Source organism: Anguilla anguilla, chromosome 2 (assembly GCF_013347855.1).
Source record: "Anguilla anguilla isolate fAngAng1 chromosome 2, fAngAng1.pri, whole genome shotgun sequence".
Classification (NCBI taxonomy): Eukaryota; Metazoa; Chordata; class Actinopteri; order Anguilliformes; family Anguillidae; genus Anguilla; species Anguilla anguilla.
The window spans coordinates 47,874,385-47,898,446 of NC_049202.1; the positions used below are offsets into that span (position 1 = coordinate 47,874,385).

Genomic DNA, 24,062 nt, shown 5'->3' on the forward strand with positions numbered 1-24,062 from the left:
AACCTGCTCAAGCCATTTTATTTGCCATGATAGAGCCTTTATGACATTTCTGTTACATCCATTCTACCGCTAATTTATACCGGGTTGGCCAGTGGAGGATGGGCCAAGAGATTTCTTCCCATTAAGGAGTTTTTTCTATTTTGAGGGTTTTTCTCCCCACTGGGAGTTTTCTACCTCATGGGCTTGCTATTTGGGAGTTCAGGCTATTCTGTAAAGCAGTTTGTGACAGTTTTCTATTAAAAAAAAAAGACTATACGAATTAAATTGATTTGATTTTATTTGTGACAAAGTCATTACAGATGCTATAGAACTAAGTGAAGTAATGATATTATTAGTAATGGATAAGATAGGAAATAAATTGCTTATTAAGCAAAATCGTTTTTATCTGAATAATCATATTATTATAAAAAAGAAAATTCTTTGCCTGTATTGTTTAATTTATACAGCCTTCTTTACTCATCTTTATCAAGCCTGTGAATAATACAGAATCGGCAATTCTTCAGAAATCACTATCCACTGATGTTAATGTTAGTTTTTCCATAGCTTTTAAATATCTATCTATTCAGTTTCCTCAATACCATAGTAAACAGCTTCACTGTTGCTCTTATAGCACCTAACTATTGATTTATTCTGTCTGGTCCTGTTCTCTGTGGTAAGTGTGTACATTATCATTCAATACAGTACAATTTAACTGTATAGCTCACTGCATGGTGGTATTATTCTAGACTGGTTGAATATACTTTTCTCAAAGTTGCACCTGTTAAATGGCATGTAATGTAAATACATCAGAGTTCTCTTTATCCACCCCGTATTATCTCTGTTAAGTACAGTATGTGGAAGGTCATACAATGCTTTAAGTCAAAATGCATTTACAATGAAGGACATTTTGAAACCGTTTAACCCACTCTCAGGATAGGTAATGTATTTACACTGCTCTCCACTGGACAATGAACATGAAGATGATGTGTTGACCTTTATCATAAGATTATGGGTATGAAAGCAGGGGCGGCAGGTGGTCAGTCAGGATGGAAGAATATGCTCAATTATCTTGACATGACCACGTCCCCTCAGGCTCGGATATTTCTCTGACATTTAAATACAAAACAGGAATTTCATTCTTTGATGAGTTACCCTCAAAGTACTGGTGGTGTGTGTGCGTGTGAAAGCGCATGTGTGTGTACATGTGTTACATACAGCACAATCATAGGAAATTAAGCATTGTATCACTCAAGAAATGTATGGAAGTTTATTCTCACAGCAGGTAATGCATAAGACTGATATATTCATTATTAAAAAAAAAATTTATATTAAGTTTTTGGAGAAAAATTTTAATCAAGGAAATTGGGATAATGGAAAAGTAGCTATCATAGTTATTTCTGAACTTATGTTTCTGTTTTGTATTCTTTGACACAAATGATTAATAATTATGAAACAATCAAAGAAGGATTGGTAGAATCAGGATGACTACACATATCTCTTTCATGAATTTTCCTGAAGTCTTTCAAGACGATACACAAAGAAATAATTTGACACAGTAACCTCAAGCTTAATCTTATGCTCAGAAACCAGAACACAATTTAGACCAGATCAACTAGACTATGCAACAGACATCATACATCTCAATGAATTGCATAAAGCTCAAACATACAAGCCTCAACATAACTTATATGTGCACAGTACAATAAGAAATAAATTCACTGTAGCACTATTTTTTATTTTTGAAAGTCAATATTGTTGAAACAACAGGTTTATTAAATACAGCCCGGCTGCCTCCTCGGCGTACACACAGACATGCACACTGCCATCTGGACCCGGCATCAAGTATCATTCCAATATTTATAGTAGCCCTGTGCCCCAGCCTACCCCTGCTTACCTTTTCTCCTCGTCACTCATGTAAAGTCCATTGTCTTAGAGTTCTCCATGCTGCTGCTATGCCACAGCAATGTTCTTCCATGCTGTTCATCAGTATTCCATCAGTGCAAGCTTCTCAAATGGAAGATAATGTCCCACAGAGGAAATAAAGGCAAAAATAGTAAACAGTTTCACTCTGCAATTCCCTAAGCTCCACACTTGTCCGCTCTGTCGTAGTGCCTGGTGCCTCTAAATGCATATTTAATGAGAACTATTATTCTAGTTTTCACTCCTGAATGAAGGCTCATGCTCTTAGCTTTCAAGTGAGTACTGTATGTTTGCAAAAGTACAAGGGCCAAGGCAGCAGTAGTTAGGGTCTTGAGTAGACACAAAAAAGAGGAGGGCATTGAGGAACAACTGACAACTGACTGTCTCTTTCCTTGCGATGCAGTAAGCAACAAAAAAAGCAGAGAAAGACAAAAATATCCACAAGGCTTCCCAAATCATATGCTAAAATTATGATATCAGACCGTGTAGAGCAATTTGTTGAGGAACTGTTCCCTTACAAGATCCTGAAAGGAATGACAGTAGGCAATTATTTCTTTTTGTAATTTGCATTAGTTCAATATTGTTTATTGTATATTATTAAGTAATGGACATAAGACGAAGGCAGATCTTAAAGTGCTTCTTTGACTTTGGTTTCATTATGGTTAATGAAACACCTCTGAATTACAATGTTGTTGTTTTTTGAACTAGCGCTTTTTATAGAGGAATGAAAATGAATTTGAAACTGAATTTAAAAAGATTTGGTCTTAACCAGCAAAAGCCTCTATACAATAAATTAAAATTATTGCAACACATATAGTTATTCCAAACTATTTATCTTCTTCGATGTATTCCTGAAACTGGTGCAGAAATTGATTTCCACTGTTCAGTGTTTCCACTACAGGGCAATATATTTATTGAATAACTGTAAGACAATAACCTATAATCAATGCAATTCCTTTTACAGGAGGTGATACTGGGAATCAGTTGAAAAAGCAGTCTGCTGCAATGTGTGCTTATAGTCCTGAAAATTTTAAATTCTTGAGGTAGAAAACAGATAGATGCCAGCAGCCAACAGTCATTCTCTGTGGATGTGTCATTTCCATAATGAAGTTCAGTGTTTTTGATAAGGCAAAGCTGTAGTTGTACAAAATGGCTGAGTAGATAGATGATTGGAAAGATGAGTCATATGATTAATATCAGTTATTGTCTGCATCAATCCTAATATCTTGTTGTTTCAAGCTTACTGGAAGTATTAGTCACTGTAGTTGTCAACGTAAAGTGGTAGCTCCAGAATTAATATGTACCCTGTACTTTATAAATTGGCTCTCAACTAAATTAACACAGGCACCTATGAATTCTAATTGTATTGGGTTTCTTAACGTGTACTGGTTATAAAATTATCATTAAAAAAAAAATAGAATTGCATTAACGAAATAGAATGTACATTATGCTTGTTATACAGTGCCATGAAAAAGTATTGCCTCCTTCCTGATCACCTCTATTACTGCTATTAAGTAATTTCCATATTAAACTAAACAGCTGGTTGCACCACCTTTAACAGCGAAAACTGCAACCAAATGCTTCCTATAATTTGATATGAGTCTTTCACATCACTATGGAGGCTTTATTTCAGACAAACTGGTAGGTTTTCGAGCAGTAACTGTTCATTTCAGGCCCTGAGTTCAAGTCAGGGCTTTAACTGAGCCACTCCAAAACCTTAATTTTGTTTCATTTGAGATGCAGACTTTGAGATGTGGATTTACTTTTGTGTTTTGGATCATTGTCTTGTTATATAACCCAACTAGAAAAGTGCACTCAGTAGAGTGCAGATCTCCACCAGGCATTCCAAACGGAAGCAGTTGTCGATCACTTGCAGCCTCTAGCGGCCGGTTAGGAGTTAGCACTCAATCTATTTCAATGGACAAACAACAATGATGGAAATTAATTCAAATAAAATACTTGTCGTTGACCGATTTGCAAAATATTCAGGTGCTTGGCCTGCTGTCAGCACGCACAACAAATATTAGGCTGATCGGCCCAGTAGTATGCGAGATTAGCTCCGGACAGAGACACAAACACACGCACAAACACACACACACGCACAAACACACGCGACCAAACGCATGACCCCCTCCAGGCTCCGCCTGGCAGAGATAATAATAATAATTACGCTTCAGCTTCAGCTCACAGACAGATGACGGACATCTCCTTAAAAATGTTATGGTACAGAGCAGAATTCATGGTTCCTACAATAATGGGAAGTTATCCAGTTGTCCAGAGTGTGAAAGAAAATGTATATTTATGTGTCTTTTTATAACCATTAATGATTGGTAAGGTTTACTCCTTTTTCTGAGGAGATAAAAGGGAATTGATGTTTCTTGCAAAATCAGAAAATATCATGAGAAATAGGAGGCCTTATGAGCGTTCAAGGCCTGGTAACCTTGAATGCCAGACCTTAAGGCTGTTACCCATCAAAGCTTTTCTGTTTGTGAGATTTAGGCACATAGTACAATCAAAATTTGTTTCTGTATCCGGAAAAATTAACCAACGAAAACTTGGTTGATATAACTATGCTTTGGCTCAAAATTTATAAAAATGTGCTATGGACAAACAATTTTTGGAACAAATCCCACTGTCCTATCTGAGAGCAGCTGGATTTCTTCCCTTGAGATCTCTATAAAGAGAAAACTTTGTTTCATCGCACTCTGCCTTGTGAAAATCTTTTATTAAGGAATATAGTTTAGTGTAATTTCCACAACAAGAGGCAGTAAAGCATCCCCACACCATCACAGTCCCCACCACCATGTTTGACTGTTCGTATGATGCTCTTACTGTGAAATGCTGAATTTGCTTTAGCCTGAGATAATGGGACCCATGATGTCCAAAAAGTTTCACTTTTGACTCATGTGTCCTTTATCTTTATATGAACATTATCCCAAAAGGCTTGGGGATCATCCAGGTGCTTTTTTTTGCAAATGTGAGATGAGGATTGATAGTTAGCACCTTGCTACTTTCCCATGAATCCCATTTTTGACCAATCTCTTTCTTATTGTGGAGTCATGAACACTGACCTCAGCTGAGGCTAGAATGGCCTTCTGTTCTTTGAATGTTTTTCAAAGAGATCTTTCGCGACTTTGTGGATGAGTTGTCACTGCCATCTTGGAGAAATTTTGGCAGGCTAGCCATTCCTAGGAGGATTCACCACTGTTCCAAGTGTTCTCCATTTGGAGAAAATGGCTCTTATGGTGGTTCAGTAAAGTCACAGAGCCTAAGAAATGGCTATATCGCCCTTTCCAGACTGATGTACAGTACAACAACTTTTTTCGTATCTCTTCGGGAATTTCCTTTGATCATGACATAGTGTGTGTCGTATTTGTGTTGGTCACACCTACTGGTGGTGAGAGCACACGCACCTGGGTTGCGTTAGCTAATCAGGCCAGGTGCTTAACGGTGTGTTCTTCTCCACGGTACAGGGCCACGACCGGGAGTATAAAAAGAGAGAGCAGGTTTCTGAGTTTTGTTTGTTAGAGCGCTAAAATACGAAAAAAGAAAGTGGCAACTGAAAAGCTGGCCAGCTGAGAGAGCTGAAAAGTGGCGAGCCTAATAGCTGTCACTATATTTTGCTTTCTTTTGTCTTTGTTATTTTAGTTTATTGCTTTTGCCCGAAACCTGTGGTGGGGAAGGGTGAACGTGTTCGTTCACTTGTTTTTGAATCTAAAGATCTGAAACCATTCAGTGTGACAAATATGCAATAATAGTGGAAATCCAGAAGGGGGCAAACACTTTTTCATGACACTGTAATTGAAAAAGATCAACTGGTAACTGACTTTAAAAGGTATGGTTATATGTTGTTTGAAAGTCACATTAATGCTGAATTTTGGTAACATGATAACCAAACTACTGTAGATGCTGTACAGTCTAGAGGAGCAAGAATGTGAAAGACAAAAAACGCATACAGCAGCACAGCTTTGTATCAGTGAACAGGAGAGAGGCATGGGAAGTGACATCAATAGCAAGATGAAGAGAATTTTGCCTCAATACCTCAGGTGTTGTTCAGGTAAACCTGACATATATCTGCCCGGAACAGATGAGTAGGCAGGGCCAGCCCGTCTATTAGGCAACTCTAGGCGACTGCCTTGAGCGGCAAAAGATATGGGGCGGAAAATAGGTGACACTAGGACCTGGGGCAGAAAGCAGAGCCTGGCCTGCTGCAAAGAACAATGACAGGAGCTATTCACACATTAAAACTAGCTTTCCATCAGTGTTCGTATTTTGTTTAGGCTACTTCAGTTCTAAGGTCATTCAAAACATTCATTGTAACACACGATAAGGCTAGGCTACTATGTGTGCGCATCTTAATAAACCTTATTCTTTTGTAAATGAACAGTTTGTGGGGTTCTACTAAACTTATGTCAGATTTTATTTATTTATTTATTTCTGTGAACATTCATTTATTTTCACATTTTTATTCCATTTATTTATTTATTTATTTATTTATTCATGAATTTATTGACTCATTTTAAATTTTGGTCATCATATTTTAATTTTTGGTCCTCCATAACTATCTCTCTTCTTAGGCAGGGCCAATTGGTGTTAGATTTTCAAAATGTTTACACAAAATTGCAACTGTTTTGACAGTTTCCTGCTGCAGCTTTATTTCAAATATTCAACCTTGGATGTGCAGTGAATAGTTTTTGAGATATTGACACTTTTGAGACAAGTGAAAACTAGGTGAAAATTGTCCTAGTGGGACATAGGGTTAAAGTCTGCCTATTCGTTCTGTTCTTCCAGATTATTTTGGAAATATGTTTATATGAGAACATTTATAATTTAACACAAATGTAGCTAATGATAGCAATGATTATTAGTGTAGATTTTTTTGTTTTAATTTCATTTTGGTCTTGGGTTTTTTCATCGGGCCTAAGACGGCAAACTGATGAGATCCGGGCTTGAGAGAATGGAAATTTGTGTTTTACTTTATCTAGGACTGGCTAAGGAAACTGTATGCTTTAGGTTTGCTACCCATGAATTCATTCACTTAAGAACTCACCATAGATCTCAGAAAACGGCAGATGTCTGATAAATAATGGAAATGCTTATTGCATGACAATTTTTCATACTGTACACTATTCTGTGAATTATCATCACAATACTTGAATGCTGGACTTTATCACTTTTAATATTTGCTGTTTTGATTAATTATGTTTTTGTAGGAATGCATGTGATACAAATGGGATCATATGGAAAGCCGTGCAATTGAGACTAGTGTTTTCAAAAATTCTTACACTATGTGTATACCAGAAGTGCTGTGAGTGGAATATACATTTTGGTGGTGGTCACATTTACATAGCTGGGGTAAAGGAAACAGCAACCAACACAATGTAGAGAGAAATTAGCAAGGAAAACGAACTCTTGCAAATAGGTAGCCTATAAGGGAGAATGCATGATCATTGCTAAAGATAGCGCAGTTAAACACCACGCAATATGCTTGAATTGCAATACGCATGGATATGAACTGAAAACGTTCATTCATCTCTACTTAATCTTTACCTCTGCCTTTCTATTAAGCCAACTCAATGTGCGGTGCTGACTGAAGCGTTATATGGTTGATGATGCTGGGCTTAAATTTGATGACCGTGAAGAGGCTACGCTCGCGTAAGCAGAACACATCCCACTGACCAATTAAGTCGTCAGCTCACCACAGCATTCGATTGTATGGACGTCGGTAGGCAACTACGGCGCTTGGATAATAATGTATTCGCTTTCTGGTGTATCGCTACGAAAAGTAGGCGGAGATACAATACCATGCCACAAGCAGAGACTTGTCTCATCAGGGCTATCTTCTGACCGGGTCGCAAGGGAGAATGTTTTTAATTTTTTTTATTCATGAATCACTGTTATGATTATTATTCCCTATCTAGCACTGTTTCAACCTACCACTGTATTCAGAGCTGTCATCGAGTAACTCCAATGCTGCGCGCGGACTCGCTAGTCTTGTGCACGCCACTGGTAAGCAGTGGGTGTGTACATGACAGCTCCTACCTATCAGTGTAAACGCCGAGCCCGGAGCCTGTGCACCATAGCTGAAGTGCAGAAAGAATAAAGATGGAAGGAGCGGGGTCCTTTGGAGCTGGCAGAGCTGGAGGGGCTTTAGACCCTGTCGCCTTTGTTAAACAGCCACAGACTATCCTTAGAATATTGTCGTGGGTAAGGAATAATTTATACCGTATTTATGTTACAGGTGTTTGCATTTGATTTTTAAACGACTGCCATCAAGTTAAAAAGTCTACTGATAATGTTTGGAAATGTATCCTCCAACCGACGTTTGTTTTCTGTAGATTATATACATTTTGTTTCAATTCTATGAAGAACATTTATAATATACAAGCATTACCTTTTGTCACTAAAACGACGAAATATATTTTTGTCGGATCACCTCACCCGTTTAACCCTTCCCGAACCATAACCTAGCTATTTGTTGTATATGTTGTCAAAACGTTTAGCCTACAGATTAACTTGCATGTGATTATATTTTAAGATTTCAGTTCTATTCTATTTGGCATTTTCTGTTACCGAAAGAAAGGTGTATGAGCTCATCAGTGTTTTTTCTTACATGGGAAGTGTAAGCTAGCGTGCGAGCACAGGTCATGTGTTTATACCCCAATGCATGATTTAAGTATGTTGTTTGTTATGAATTAGGAAATGTATTGTCTCTCAGCCGAAGAACAGACGCTGAATATCAGTTTTTGCCCGATATTTTATAGGCGATATTTTCGGCATCGTCCCCCAGTGGGATTTCTTTCGTGTTCTATTTGAGGGCATTAGTCACGAAGACTATGGTTTTCGTATATAGCTAGCGTACATTGTGATTATGGTTTTAGAACGGTAAACCTTTAAACTGAAAGTTACGCTTAATAGGCCTGTCAAATGCAAAAACTTAAGCTACCTCTATGCCGTCATCACCGACTTTCACTTCCATCATGACTGGATGCGTTCACGAGTAACATATCTTGTTGATGTTTGCAAGGAATTGGTCATAGGGAGCAAGTCCGATACATGTTGATTTGCGTACCTTCATGTACTACCCTTACCCTTTTCTTGATGGTTAGAACCCCGATAGAATGCATCAAATTGTACATGATTTATAACAACATAGGTTATTCTGTCACTATGTGTGACTGATTAAACACGACAGAATTAAATTGCCCGGGCCTGTACATGTTACATTAAGTGTGACATGCACAGATTGTTCTCTCTACTCAGCTTCTCTTCTGCTCTCTATATTGCACTTGTTGAAACAAAGGAAACCGAACACTTCCAAGTTAGACTATTCGAAGAGCAGTAGGCTATGATTTAAGCACTGACAATCGCTAAATCACCCGTAGGTTTTGAGCAGACATTTTATTTATACGGAGAATTATCTCAGATCTGGATAGCAAGTTTGTATAGGTAACGCGTTTAGGATATATTATGATTCCTCTTTTATCTCAGCTGGCTTATGTCCCTATCTCTATTTAGGTTATGTTTTGATCTGAGGCCGTATTTATAGCCTATAAGAAATCAGTGACCACTAATCACATGCCTGGAATCTGGTGTAGCTACTCTTCTATAGATTCCAGTGATTATTCAATGATTGGTTCACCTTCCATGTGGCAATTGTGATTGTAGTTTTACACTGTAAGGAAATGTTAAATTTAGTATGTATTACAGTACTGCTGTCAAATTCCAGTGCTAGTAATGTAAATGTATGTAGATGTTGATGTTTTTTTTTTTTTTTTGTACAGTATATAAGTGATGTTAGTATCTGTGTCCACTTTGTCAGTAATTGATCAAAACAGATGATTCTGATGATTAGATTATATTTGCAAATGGAACCATGTAAAAGGTGAGGAAAACCCAAGGTGTGCAATGCTGCAAACGATGTTCCCTAATTGCTTCTTGGAGTGTGTTATCTATGACACAGGAAAACTATAGAACTATAGAACTGTCAGAATAAGGAAAAAAGGGCTTAATCCAAAAAAAAATTCACATTGAGAAGAATGCTCAGAGCCACTCATCCTGCTTAATGGAAAGAGAAGTCATTGTGAATTGACAGGCGGGGACAGATTCCTTTCTCATACCATATGCCTATGGGCAGCTTTAATGGCAGTGGAGCTTTAGAGCTTTTTGCTGAATACATCTGGACCAATAGTGAATGAAGTTGCAGAACTCATATACTGTGATGTCTATCTGTTTATTCTGGGCTCAGGACAAGCATACACTCCTTCATGATGGGTAGGATGAGGTAATCTAGCAGTTAACTGTGGCCCTCTTGTCCCCAGAGGGTGATAGCACTATGCCTGTCTACCTGCCAGCATTATTTAGGGACAATTCAAACCAGTCTGACATTATTGTACAGGCCAGAAACTCTACTACAACATGTCTTTCCAAAACAGATTAAATGGGAAAGACAATGTCTTCATCAGTGGTCAACTTTTGATTAATTAAATAATTATTGCCCTTTTTCACTCATTAATTTTTACAGTTAATGATTTACCACAGTTAACAAAATTATTCTACTATAGTAGCCCGTAAATACTATTTATGAGTATTTCATATGCTCATAAGATGATAATTGCCATATATTTAAGTCTGCTTACAAGGCCAAGAGAATGCTGACCTGCACAAAACTGGAATTCCTCACATGGGTACAAAATACTGTCAGATGCGTGTCAATCCAGTGATTCATGCACTCACTTAGTTAAGTCAGTACGATCTACTTCAGAAGCCAGAAACAGTTATCTGTCACAACACTATAAAACTACAGAATTTACAGAACCATTAGAACTGCAGTATCACAGACACTGTGTGCACAGTCTGTTAATGTCCCAACACAACACACACATGTATACAGTATATGTTTTGTTTAAATGTGCATCACATAGCCGGAAGTATGTGGACACCTGACATCCAACATCTCATTCAAAATTATGGGCATTAATATGGAGTTGGTCCACCCTTTCTTGCTATAACAGCCTCCACTGTTCTGGGAAGGCTTTATAGGCATTTCTGCAGGGATATTCATCCATTCAGCCTGAAGAACATTAGTGAGGTTGGGCACTGATTTGGCGATTAGGCCTGGCCATCATAGTTGGCCATCCAATTGATCCCAAAGACGTGGGATGGGGTTGAGGCCAGGGCTCTCTGCAGGCTAGTCAAGTTCTTCCACATAATTCTTGACAAAACCATTTTGATATGGACCTTGCTGTGTGCCTGGGAACATTGTCATACTGAAACAGGAAAGGACTTTCCCCAAACTGTTGGGGAGGCACAGAATCATCTAGAATGTGACTGTATACTGTAGCATTAAGATTTGCCTTCACTGCAACTAGGGGGCCTAGCCCAAACCATGAAAAACAGCCCTAGGCCAAGGGGTGTCCAGATGCCTTTGGTCATATAGTTTATTTTTAAGACTCTACAGCAGTTCTTCACAGGTATTGGATAGCTAAATGTTAAAACTTTTTACTGAGCTGAAGTTATTCTGTTGAAAACTCCGTATCTATCCTCAATATCCTCAGTGGTCATACAATGGCAGTTAGTGTACTTTTCCAATTTGTTATTTAAAAGTTTGTGAAGTATTAATGTTTTTTTGGAACCTGTCTTCTGCAATGTTATTCAACATGGTTTTTTCTTTGTCTTTTATGTTTTACATATAATGGAATGCTATTGAAGTGGCTGAAATGAAACATGAGAACAATGGCATATACTGTCTTGTACTTCATATCACTGGAGCAAAATATATCTAAGGTAGCTACATCAAGGGGCACTGAGACCTTTTTATGAATCCAAATCAAAATATACCATTGATATAGGTTCCACTTCTTAGAAAAGTTTTTTAATTTCATTCTGCTGCTTTGTAAGCACATGGCGATTATATTGATCTGTGACTCTCCGTCCCAGGCTTACAGGACCACTGCTGTCAGGGGTACAGTGGGACCCTTGGGATCAGATTTCTCATTCCAGTAACATGGAAGCCAGGAGGTTTATTCTGCTGTTCTCTGTGAGACCCTTGCTGTGTGTGCTGTGAGGACAAAGCTTGAGCAAATAGGACACAGCACTAAGCACCAGTTTCCCATCATGCCACTCAAACTCACTATGTATACCTAGAGATACTATGAAATCCACTGAGGATTCAAAAAGTGATAGTTCTCACTCTATGATTGTTATGCTTATTGGTGCTCTATGATGCCACTTCTACTCTGATTTCATGTTAGGTGCACATAATTTAGTAAAAACTACAGAATTATTATTAAAAAAGGACAGAATTATTGATTCCAGTTCTGGGAATAATGTATCTGGGGGATATTTTATGACCTAAATAAACCTCTGCAAAACTGTTACTAGCTATGAGTGTATCGTGGGACTATCTTTAAGTATTGCGCTGGGCTGTAGGTTGAATGCTTATTTTGCATTTATCTGTGTTTCTAATGATTGGGTGTATGCCACACCATGCATCATAATATTCTGTAGTTAGTAAGTATATTTCTGAAATTGTAAATATACAACTACATATGAACTGCTCCTTTGAAATAAAATTTTAGGAATACTGCAGTAATCTGGATGTGAATATTCAAAATTAAAGGTGTGGAAGATTCTGTTAATTTTCCTTCTGAATTAGAATTTTAATCATGCCATACATGAGAAAGCTTGTTCTCAAGCAACCCAGCCGAGGTATCTTATAATTACAGTGCTATGTGCAGATTGAATAAAATATGTGATGCGTAAATGTGTTCATATTTTAATTATTAATTAAGCTTGTATTTTCAAAAAGCAAGTGCTGTACGTTTTGTTGAATCTACAATACTGGTTTATACAAACATTGAATTTGGAATGTTTAGACTGAGTGTTTGGCCAATCAAGTGCATGTGTACATTACACAAATACAATGATCGAATACCATGAGAGCAGTTTTATGTTGTGTAAGTCATTGACAAACAAGGATTATGGATTAAAACTAATATATTTTATCTTGTGATGTGTATTTCATACAAGTGGTCTAGGCTTCAAATTTGTAGTGAAAGTAATATTTGAACAAACAGTTTAATGCATTACAGTTTTACTTTATGACTGGTATCATCAAGAGAATGACATGGAATGTACTCATGAGAAACTCATTCTTACTCAATACCTGCTTGTAAATTCAAATTAATGTTAGTTTCTAGAAAACAGTTAAAACACTTAAAAACATGAATAATTACAAAGTACATATATTCAGTGTATTTCATGCATGTAACATGGCTATTATGTTACATTGACTGCAATTCTAATGCTCTTTCTAATTTGCTTTGAAATTGGTAACATGTCATTAGTGGGTAACTGAATTTTGGAAGAATCAAGAGTTGAATGTTAATTTATACAAGCGATATTTGCTCATTTTTCTAGTTCATTGCAAAAATATGTTCTGCTGTCAAGCATTGAATGGAGTGACATATTTTAGAGTATCATTGATCTGCACTTGCTGTCTTGCGTGCAGGAAATCTTTCCAATGGTTGGATAGCTGCTGTTTCCATGGCTACAGAGAAGTCTCATTTACGTCATTTTACGGAGTTCCACAGCTAAAAATAGCTTATTACTCATCTGATGCTTAGATAGTATCACCAGCTCACTCCTTCCCGTATATATATATAGATAAAATAATTATCATCAGATATATTCATTTTTGTACAAATAAAAGGAAGGAGGAACAACTGTGTCTAAATGGTTGATGTTCTCTTCACTTCTTACGTTCATGGATGTATTTCATATTAGTATTTAACCATTTTATCATTATTGACATGGGCATGACAAGGCATACATACAAAAAGCACACATTCATTAAGTAAATAGGAGTGCTAACGGTATGGGGTTAAACTCTTGAGTGTTGTGTGTCTTTTCACTCACTGGTTATGCAAACTTGCATGTGGGTGTGACATATAACCATGAGAAACTAAATCTGGAGCATATACATGATGACTTTAAAGTTAAAGTATCAGTTACAAAGCTCTGCTGCAACACAATTACACACTTCAGTTCTGTTTTCATGGTGAGATTTCATAGAAAATGCACCATGCCTGTAATTTTGTATTACTTCCTGAAGGTCAATCAGGAAGCACCCACCAAAATAATGGATCTACTTAAGATACGCTGGCTTTCTTTACCGGGAAAAGCTGACACTAAAAAACCATAATATGCCTACTTAATCCTTTCCATCACAGTCCTTATATTTCCCAGCACAGTTGAACCACAAATAATGGCATTATTATTTTCTGTAATATGTGGCATTGCACTTGTCAGTAGAAACAGTTCTTTCTACTGTACTAAAAGCTTGTCGGTGTAGCGCTCACTCATTGTGTGACACAGGGGCTCGAAAGGCCTGTGTTCATACCCTGGTGTAAATGAAAACATTTTCAAGTCTCCCTGCTAATAGGCGAATGTGATTGTCGCTAGGCAGAATCAGAGAGGGGAAAGCCCCTGGCTTTTCCGTGTTTCAGTCACTGTGTAAATAATATGACCTTATTCTGCCAGTGTGAATTTGTCATCTGAACAATGACTGAATGAATATACACAGGTTTCATTGAAAGGCACAGAAAGGTGCTGAAGTGCATTGATGCCAAAATGGAGCTTCACTTACAGATTCCCCAGATTTGTTAAACCAATAAAAAAAAAATTAAAAATTAACGTTTGCTCAAGGGTGGAAAGCCTTGATGTATGATGTGCTGTGTCCATTTGTATGTAAAATCTTGCGGTGAAAGATAACTGCTGTGATAGTAAATGGTAAGATATGAGAGCAAAATGGCTGCTCTGGTGTCTCTTGTCAAAGCCAGTGCAAGCGAACCAAAAATCAGCATTTCATAGAGTCTATTTAACAGGAGCTGCACATATTTTGCTCAAATGTAGAGAAAAATACGAATAAAAACGAATAATAATAATATAATATTAATTCAATATTAATAAAGTATTAATATAAACAAATGATCATAGTATGCATTATCTGTGCATTTCTGAATAGGGTATTGAAATTCTGATTCATCCATACCTTCTACTATCAGTTGATTATCATACAATTGTAGATTGTACCTATACCAATTATGGAAGTTACAAGCTATTTTCTTGAGATGAGTTCTTATAGGTCAATTTATCATGTAAAATAATGAAAATGCACAGTGTAGATAGAAACCATTGCTTGAGGCTGTTTACAAATTAGGCACACATTAACGACAAACCCCAGTGCATAGTCTTGTATCATTATGGCTTCTGTTGAAAAGTTTTTTGTCTATGTCTAGTGTATGTACTGCATTTTCTTTGCTCTCATAGGGCTTATGGCTAACATTTATCTTTCAAATGTAAACACTTCAGGGAAAAGCATCTTTGACAAGCATACACTATGTGCACCGACTATATTGTTTTTGTGAAGAGGTTGACAACACACAGAACCCATTACTTCAGTTTACAATGCAGAGTTATCAGCCTCCTGTTAAGTGTATACTTTCAGACAATGCCTCCGCAGTGCTTACCCCACTCTCCTCTCTTCCATTGCAGATCTTCTCCATTGTGGTGTTTGGCTCCATTGTGAATGAAGGCTACATTAACAGTGGAAGTGAAAGACTGCACTGTATTTTCAACAAGAACAACGATGCCTGTAACTATGGGATTACCATTGGAGTCATTGCATTTCTCGCTAGCATATTTTTCTTTGCCTTGGACATTTACTTCCCACAGATAAGCAGTGTTAAAGACAGGAAGAAGGCTGTCCTCTTGGAGATGGGGTTTTCAGGTAACAGTAATAGCCATTTGCTCTGCACTGTGGGCCTGTGGAAATATGCAGGGGATACTCCAGATCCGCTAAAAAAATAGATGGGGTTTTGTACATTCACTCTTCAGATGCAAACTGGCATGTTTTCCAGGAGAAAACTGCAATCATGCCTTTAGCAAGGCTTTGGTTTCAAACACTGGGCACATTACAGACATTGGATCTCTGCATAAGCAACAATATTATTATCGATCAGAACACATTCAGGCATGCAGCAGGAAGCCAAATGGAGCAGACATCAATGTGAACACTTTAAATTGACCTCACCAAAGATACAGTTTGTACATAAAGTAGAGCACCTGCCAGAATCCATTGTTTGTGGGACACTTCTATTCAGGGGTGCGATGTTGGTGTTCCGTCCTGGGCACAATGACGATGCTTCCCTGAAATCCTGAAATTCAAACATCAACCTTCTGGCAACCTTCTGGCATGTCAAGTGACCTAATCACTTTGCCACACTGCTGCTCCACTAGAATGAGGTGCTTCACTAGCTCCCTAGACCACCACTGTCCAATTTCCTATCAGTACTGATTGGGTACTGCAGCATCTCTCATCTCACCTTGCCAAGTATATCTCCATTGTCCCTTGAAAAAGAGATTTGTAATCTCAATGGGACCTTCCCTGGTTAAATGAAGGTTTACATTAAAAAAGTAATTCTAGGAAGCAGAAAAGAGGAAAACCATCCCAATTAGGACTGACTTATGAGAGTGTGAACTAATTTACAAGGGGATGTGAAGAGCAGACACAAACCTTCAATTGTTTTAACTGGAATTTAATTTTTCCTTAGCAGTACTGGAAAACAAATAATTACAGACTGATTGCCCTTGTCTTTGAATGCGAGCCAATGTTCTGATTAAGAGATGATTTAATGGATTTAATAATACTTAATAGTCTAATAATACAGCTATGAATCACTGCGCCCAATGGATGATACATGGTTATTTCTCAATTATAGTTCTGAATTTAGCTGCCTCTAAAACAACTAAGATCTTGTTTTTTGTTTTCTTTTTTTATTTTACTAGTCATAAATGCACAATCACAACGTGCAACCTGGAGATATTGTCTAATATTTTTGTATCAGTCTTATCATCTAACTATGGGTAAGATAGCCAAAAAGCAAATTTCGCAAATAGTTGGACTATTCCATTAAAAGCTAAAAAAAAATGGCAAGTGGTAAAATGGAGTTTACAGATGAAGTACATTACACAATGAATAGTGATCATCAAATCATGCTCAAACTCCAGTGAATAGGAGTTCTGTAGGGCATTTTTACCTGCTGTGAGATGGTCTCCCTTTTCATTGCAGGTTTCTGGGCATTTCTGTGGTTTGTTGGATTCTGCTTCCTGGCCAATCAGTGGCAGCGCACCTCCCCGAGAGAGCTGCCCCTGAATCAGGGTGCAGACGCTGCCAGGGCTGCTATAGCCTTCTCATTTTTCTCCATCATCACCTGGGTGAGTGAATGCTCCTCCTGTTCCTCTTGTGAAACCAAATTATGGAGAGTATAAGAGCAGTATATGGACCCCATTGGTTTTCTCTGCACAAACACTGACTGACAGAAAGTTAAACACCTCAGGGGTAAGTTTGGGCCAGTGTGAAGGTAAAAGCTGGTTGAGGTGAATAGATGAGTTGCCTGCTGTAAAGCTGTCCAGATGCTGGAATTACCCATAATGTCCACAGTCAGTTCCCACTTCATAGTCTGCCAGTCCATTTCTTTCAGACCCAGCAGCCCCAGGGCATGATTGGAATTGACAGGGCTCTAAACAACCTTGTATGTGTTCTAAAGTGGTGAGCCGAGTCATTTATCAAAGTGCAGACAGTGCTGCCATCAGGCTCAGGATAAGTCCTGATGCCCTGGTGACTGACCCACAGTCATTGTCCCAGTGCAATAAAGAACAGGACAACTGGAGATGATTACTTCAGTTGAGGGATGCCATGCCTGCCCGTTGCAAACGCATGGGTTTCCATCATGGGTGTTAAAGAGATGGAGTCACGTTATGAACCTACCTAATCTTGACAATAGTTAACCAAGGTGTACATACTAACATTGAGTGTTTTCTATTGTCTTCAGGCTTTGTTGTTTTAATGGCAGTTGTCTGTTTTGTATTTCAGGGGTATCTGTGTCTCTTAACCTTAGGCAGATTTAAAAACATTGCCTTTGTGGAGGACACAGAGAGACTGCTCTCTAAACAACCACCCACTTCTTCTGTGGTGTAGCCAGCCATCAGCACTAATTGTGCAAATGGGGAATTTTATAGGCCTTTCCCCACAACTAACTGCCTAACTAATGCCTTTCCAGATGACGTAATGTAATGACTGCAAATTATTCACAGATTTTTAACCAAGTTAAGGCTATTTCCTAAGCATGCGAAAGTAACACCCAGAATTCCACATGCTCCAGTTTGAGTTTGACACTCCTCTTTGTCAGGAGTATTCTTTTTGGTGTAGTGATGACTGAAGTTCAAATATTGTCCATTGCAGAATTTTGTTATCATAAAAGCTTTAAGTCCTACTCTGAAAAGTGTAGAATGGAGTGCTGTTCATTTGGGCTGCTGGGTAGCTCACTCAGTAAAAGTGCAGATTGCAGTGCATGAGTGAGCACCAAGGCCTTGGATTGAAACCAACCCGGGCCAGTGGCGACTATGGTTGACAGCCGCACAGTAGCAGCGCTCAATTGGCTTCACGCTGCCCAAGTGATTTATGGGAGGGATTCAGTCAGCGAGGATTGCAGTGCTCACTGCTTGAGCTCCTGTTGTCCATCTGGGTGCCTGTGGCTTGCTCTCTGCCCACGTGTATGATTGGGTCTGCTCCGCACCTGTGGCATCTGGCTGACACTGTGTTTCGGAGGAGAACTTCCGAATTGTCTTCACTCTCCCAAGCCAGCAGCAGGGGCTATATATGAATATGCTTGCACATAGTTTGTGAATTGGACATTCTAAATTCAGGTGGGTCTAGAGATGCAAGATTTTTAAAAAAGAATGGAAAGTTGTTTGAACAGGGATTCAGGAGTTAGGGTCCATAACCTGGCTCTCTTTATATATATAATGTGTTACAGTTGCTCACAGATATTCTGCCTAAATCACCTATTTAACTGCTTCCAGATAACAAACACGTAATTCAGTTTTCAAGGTCGCAAACCTCGATCTAGGAGATGGACTATGCACTGGTTAAAAATAATATTGGATGTACTGTCAGCTGAGTCTTGTATGGCACTCAACTGACATACAATACAGCACAGTGGCACCTTTTATTTAGGGGTTGCCATTGTTACAGTGCTCCATTTGATGTGTACTTTGAATACTCTATAGTTAACTGGGTATCTGGGACTGCATGCTGTACAATGCACAAAACTGACAGCACCAACTTCCATTTCCAAAGATTATATTTTAACTGCAGTTCATTTTTGACATGTTGTTGATCGGAGGACTTTCACCATCTGTGGGCTCTTTCTGTGAAGGGTCCTGTCACTTTTCTAATGCAGTTGTGGCTGAAGGTCCCACAGTTAAGAGCTGATTCCCAAATTATCCATCTACTCTTTGCAGTGAAGAACCAGAGAGTGCCTTGAGAAAAACTTACTAAGCCCATTTACCTCAGTTTAACAGCTGCTAAAATGCATACACCAACATTAAGATATCTATCAAAACCACATTGGCCCTACTCTCCCTTTACACGAACAGCATATCTTTGGGATACAGATGTATGTACTGAGCACAATTAAATTCAGGCTAGGTAATTACTGCCCACAGACACACAGACAGGCGAGCATGACTCAACATCTTTGACTAATCAGACAGCTCCAGTCTGACGCACATAGCCAGTAGCACTAACCCATTAATCCTGTTGAAGGCTGGGCTGACTGTGAGGGCTGTGCAGAAGTACCTGTTGGGCACAGACATGACCCTTTTTACCACGGACCACGTCGATGGCAACCCCACCATCCAACCCTACCCCACCGGCACCACTATGGAGACGACCGAAACCTACCAGAGCCCTCCTTTCACCGAGAACCTCCAGACCAGCCCCAAGGGCTACCAAGTGCCAACTTACTAGATTGGTGCTGATGGGAAAGTCTGTCACAATTAAGAAGAAAACAAAAAAGAGAATAATGCATCTGATCTGAGTGTGGTACAGTGCTGTTTCACTGGGTGGATGTCTACTGTTTACCCATGAAGTCAGTTTCTTTATGTAGCTGCCCAATAACCTTGGGCAGTGTACTAGTGTTCATAGGTAGTTGTGCTGTGACATTCTGTACAGGAGCAGTATGTTGGTTGTACTTTCATGTCTGTCCGGATAGGTGGGTAGCTAGGTAGGCCCTAGCTAAATCTTGGGTAGTGGTGCCCAGCAAAGTAATCCATATACAATACAAGCACTGAATGAAACCTGTAGTGTTCCTCCTGTGAACTGGACTTGTTTAATTTTAGTGAGTAGAGACAGTCTCTGTTTTCTTCTATTTTCACTCAATCCAACATGTTTCTGCTATAGAACCCGAAACAGTATGTGGTCAAATACACTTACATGGTTTACTAAGGCTCCTCTCTGTGTTATCTCTGTCAGACTTATTTTCCTTTCCTTTATACAGGAAATTGGAGCATCATGTGTACTTATTTAAATCATTTATTTAGTTTCATTTAAATCCATTCAAGCACAAGAAAGCCTTCCACTGATAGTGGCCCTAACTGTGCTTCATTTGAAAAGAGAATAGAGGCCATAAAAAGTAATACAGCAATTACTTTAGTAATTACTTTGAGGAATAAAAAATATTTTTTTGTTATTTCAAGGGGTGACCCTACGTGTCATGAGATTGGCAATGGCAGGTTTGCATTCATGTATATTACATTTTATCGGTTGCGCTTGGAATGGATTATATTACCAGTTCCAGTATTAAAAATGAACACAGTGCCATACATTATGGATAATGACTTGAAAATACGAGATTCCTATATGCTGTAAATTCAAACACTTTGCAACAAAATGCAAATATAGGCAAAAGAACCATAAAAAATAGCTAAAAGATCAGCAGAATGTCACCGTATAATGAGTGTTCTAATTAAATATCTTTTCTTATTATAAGCTGTCAAACTTTGTCATGCAGTGATTTCTGTCAAGCCAAGTGTTGTCTTTAGGTAAATTTTGAAGTTGTCTTCAGTGAGAGCACTGGGTAAAAATTTATGCAGCTTAAAGACACCTCATTGTAGATAGCTTTGTTCAGTGTTTTAATGATGATTCATATACTCCTTGTGATACAAGCCAATGGCCTGTCTGGTTTGTAAAAGTTTATGTATTAGGTATTCTAGGTCTGTATAAAAGTAAAAAGATTATCAAGAGCAAGTGTTACCCCTGTCTACTGTAAGTAGATGTAAGATCTTGGTAGAATACAGTATATTAAAGATTGTCAAATTCAATGGTGTTACAAAGTGAAAATCTGTATCAGTGTGAATGTAAGCACACAATGCCTACATTGTATTGCATACCACTTTTTAACCAATGGTACTATCAAGGGATCCTCTCAAAAGTTCAGTTTAATCAGCCTCGAAAAGAGAAGAATTTATGGCAGTGGTCCCAATCTTCTGGACCAAGTGTAATATTAGAAACAGCACACTATACTGGTGGTATCCTGTATTAAAATAAAGTTAATTAGATATTAACAGTATTGTCCATAACTAATAAAAAATTTTCAAATATCAAATGCGTTTCTTTTTTGCAAATTCTATAAGTTGACATAATTGTTCTGGTAGCATTTCTTATCAAAACTGTCATATATATTTGTACATTCCATGGGAACACCTAGCAATGTCATTAGCTAGTCCTATTTCAGTTTGTCATTTTATACTGTAAATCATAAATCTATGTATCATTTTATGCCTCAAAATTATGTCAGATTAAGATTTTGATAATTGGTCCTTGTGAATGTATTATGGTTCTAAAGCTACTGTTTGTATTATCAAATCAAAATACACATTATCAGACATGTCATTGACTTAAACTACTGTATCTCTTGATTATTTTAATTTTTTATTCCTATTGTATATCTGTATTTATAAAAGAAACATTGCAAGTTTCTGGCTGGGTACCACTGGTTAAATATAAATGTGATTGATGCATAATGGATCATAATGTATAATAACTGCTTTCAGTCAAGCAAAATAAACAAAAAATGTAATGGAAAAATAAACTTACAATTGAGAATGAAAATGAAAATTGAGACTTATTGTGACTTGTGACTTGTGACTTTACACTGTACACTGTATGCCCAGTTAGACTAACACTGGTCAAGGATTTTAACTGATTTTACAATCAAAAGGACTGTTGCTTGTCAAAAGCAGGTGGGGTGCTGCTGTTGTACACCTGTGTGTTTCCACTGCCTTGTTTCTGAAAATGTCTTAATAAATGTGATTCACTATATTAATGAAAAAGGAAGCTGATGATATATAACAGTAAACCAATGAGTGCTTCATGGCTAAATATATATAATATATATAATAATATATATCATTTGGTCCTCCCAAACAATGCATCCCGCTAAAGCACTCATTTTTGATTAATTAATTCATCAGCATATATGTGTTCATTGATCCATTGGTTCAGAATCAAATCGTGACTGTGCTGTGGGGCAATGCACAATTGGCTAGAGAGTGATGCAGCAGAGAGGGTTTTCCTCATCTCGTCCCACAACAGCAACTCTTCAAGTTATACCTTGAGTCTGCCTGTGTAATCTGCATGAGAGTGCAGTCTTGGTGCAAAATCTGTGCAGATGATGAGACAGTGAAAGGCCTTGTTTGGCAGTAAGTTCTCTGAACTTACTGATGTATTCCTGAACTTTCCCAAATTTTCTGGAGCATGTTGCAATGCTTGGAAAGGCCTACAAACACAATAGAATATATGAAAACAAACGCTGTATGACAAAAAGTTGACTGTATTCCTGAAGTTCTAGGTGCTACTGTTAGTAAAATCTGTGCTTTAAAAGAGTTTATTCTTTATACAGGGGGGGAATGAGCAAGGTGTTCTTTTTGTTCCTCAAATAAAATACAAAAATCAGTTTACCTATGACTGAATTCAACCTTAGCAAATTATGATAATGATTAAAAAATAATGCAGTACAGAGAAATCTTGGAGCTGGAACCTTTTTTCTTTTATCTTATAACATTTGAGATAATCCCTGGCTGGGAGCAGGTTTGGGAGTGCGTGACAGTTCCTCTTAACAGTTCATAGTGTAATCTGTGGTAACACATCCCTAATGTATCTGTACGCTGTGAGATAGGGTCATGTACTCAGTGATATTGATTGTAATTCAGTATATCTTAATGGACTCTGTTTAAACTGTTCAAGGTCGTGTGTTTCCTGTACTGATAATGCACTCATTAAAATACTTGGACCAATTTTACAGCATGGGTTATTTTTTCCTTAAGTATAATGGCCAGTTTTTTTCTGTAGAAGGTATGGTTAGTAAGCACCACTGCTTGTCAAACTGCATTTGTTTAGATTGCACTTGTCTTTCAGGTCATGAAAATAAGCACTGATGCATTTCATTGTAGCAAGATTGTGTGAATTAGACTAAATAATTGCCATTTAATATGCAGCATTTAAAATTTGCATCCCCATTTCAAGATTTGAGGCAGTTGCACAAGGATCGCATTAAAACAGTCTCATCAGACTCATGGCCAAATAAATAATCAAAATGGATATTTTAGACCAGTAAAAGCATTACATTTAATTAGCAGACGTTTTTATCCAAAGTGGCGAACAAAGCCTTCCGATTGACCAAATGTGCTCAACTGTACTTTCTTCCTTGGCTACCCAGGGAAAACTGTCATCACTGAGAGACACAGAAACATCATGGCTGTAATATATAGCTGTAAATTTCTGGTCCAGCTGGGTGCCAAGCAGGAAACTGACAAAAATGGCAGAAAGACATTCCATAGTTTGAAGTGTAATCAAGAGGATCAGCAATACTTAACAGAAATTTTAAAATTATATTATAAACAACATACATGACCATCCCCCCCCCCTTCCCCTTCAATTCAACACCTTTTGTTGCCTTTGGAAATTGTGAAAGCTAATATTTTACCTTGTTTATGTTTACCTTTCACATTTGAGTGTAAGTCAGTGTTTCAGGAAGTCTATAATCGGACACATTGCTTTAAATGTAATTGTGCAAGTACTGCTTGCAATATATTAACACAGACAAAAAGCAAACAACATTTCTACCTGCATTCAGAGTTCCCCGTGGCCGAAAGACTCATTTAAAAGCTAGTTAGAGGGAATTAATCAAGTTAAGAGCGAACATAGTGGCATTACGAGACATCAGAAGGACATGGTGAGTTCTAAATAATGAAGATCA

General features: G+C 37.9%; 1 protein-coding gene across 1 annotated transcript; it reads left to right on the forward strand.

Moving 5' to 3' along the window:
* The first annotated feature begins 7,684 nt into the window (after positions 1 to 7,684).
* syngr3b (synaptogyrin 3b) lies at positions 7,685 to 23,105 on the forward strand. Its single transcript, XM_035400746.1, has 4 exons — positions 7,685 to 8,106; positions 15,457 to 15,691; positions 17,033 to 17,178; positions 19,571 to 23,105. Exons 1-4 carry the CDS (start codon positions 8,005 to 8,007, stop codon positions 19,772 to 19,774), a joined length of 687 nt encoding a protein of 228 aa, XP_035256637.1. The 5' UTR covers positions 7,685 to 8,004; the 3' UTR covers positions 19,775 to 23,105.
* The last annotated feature ends 957 nt before the right edge of the window (positions 23,106 to 24,062 follow it).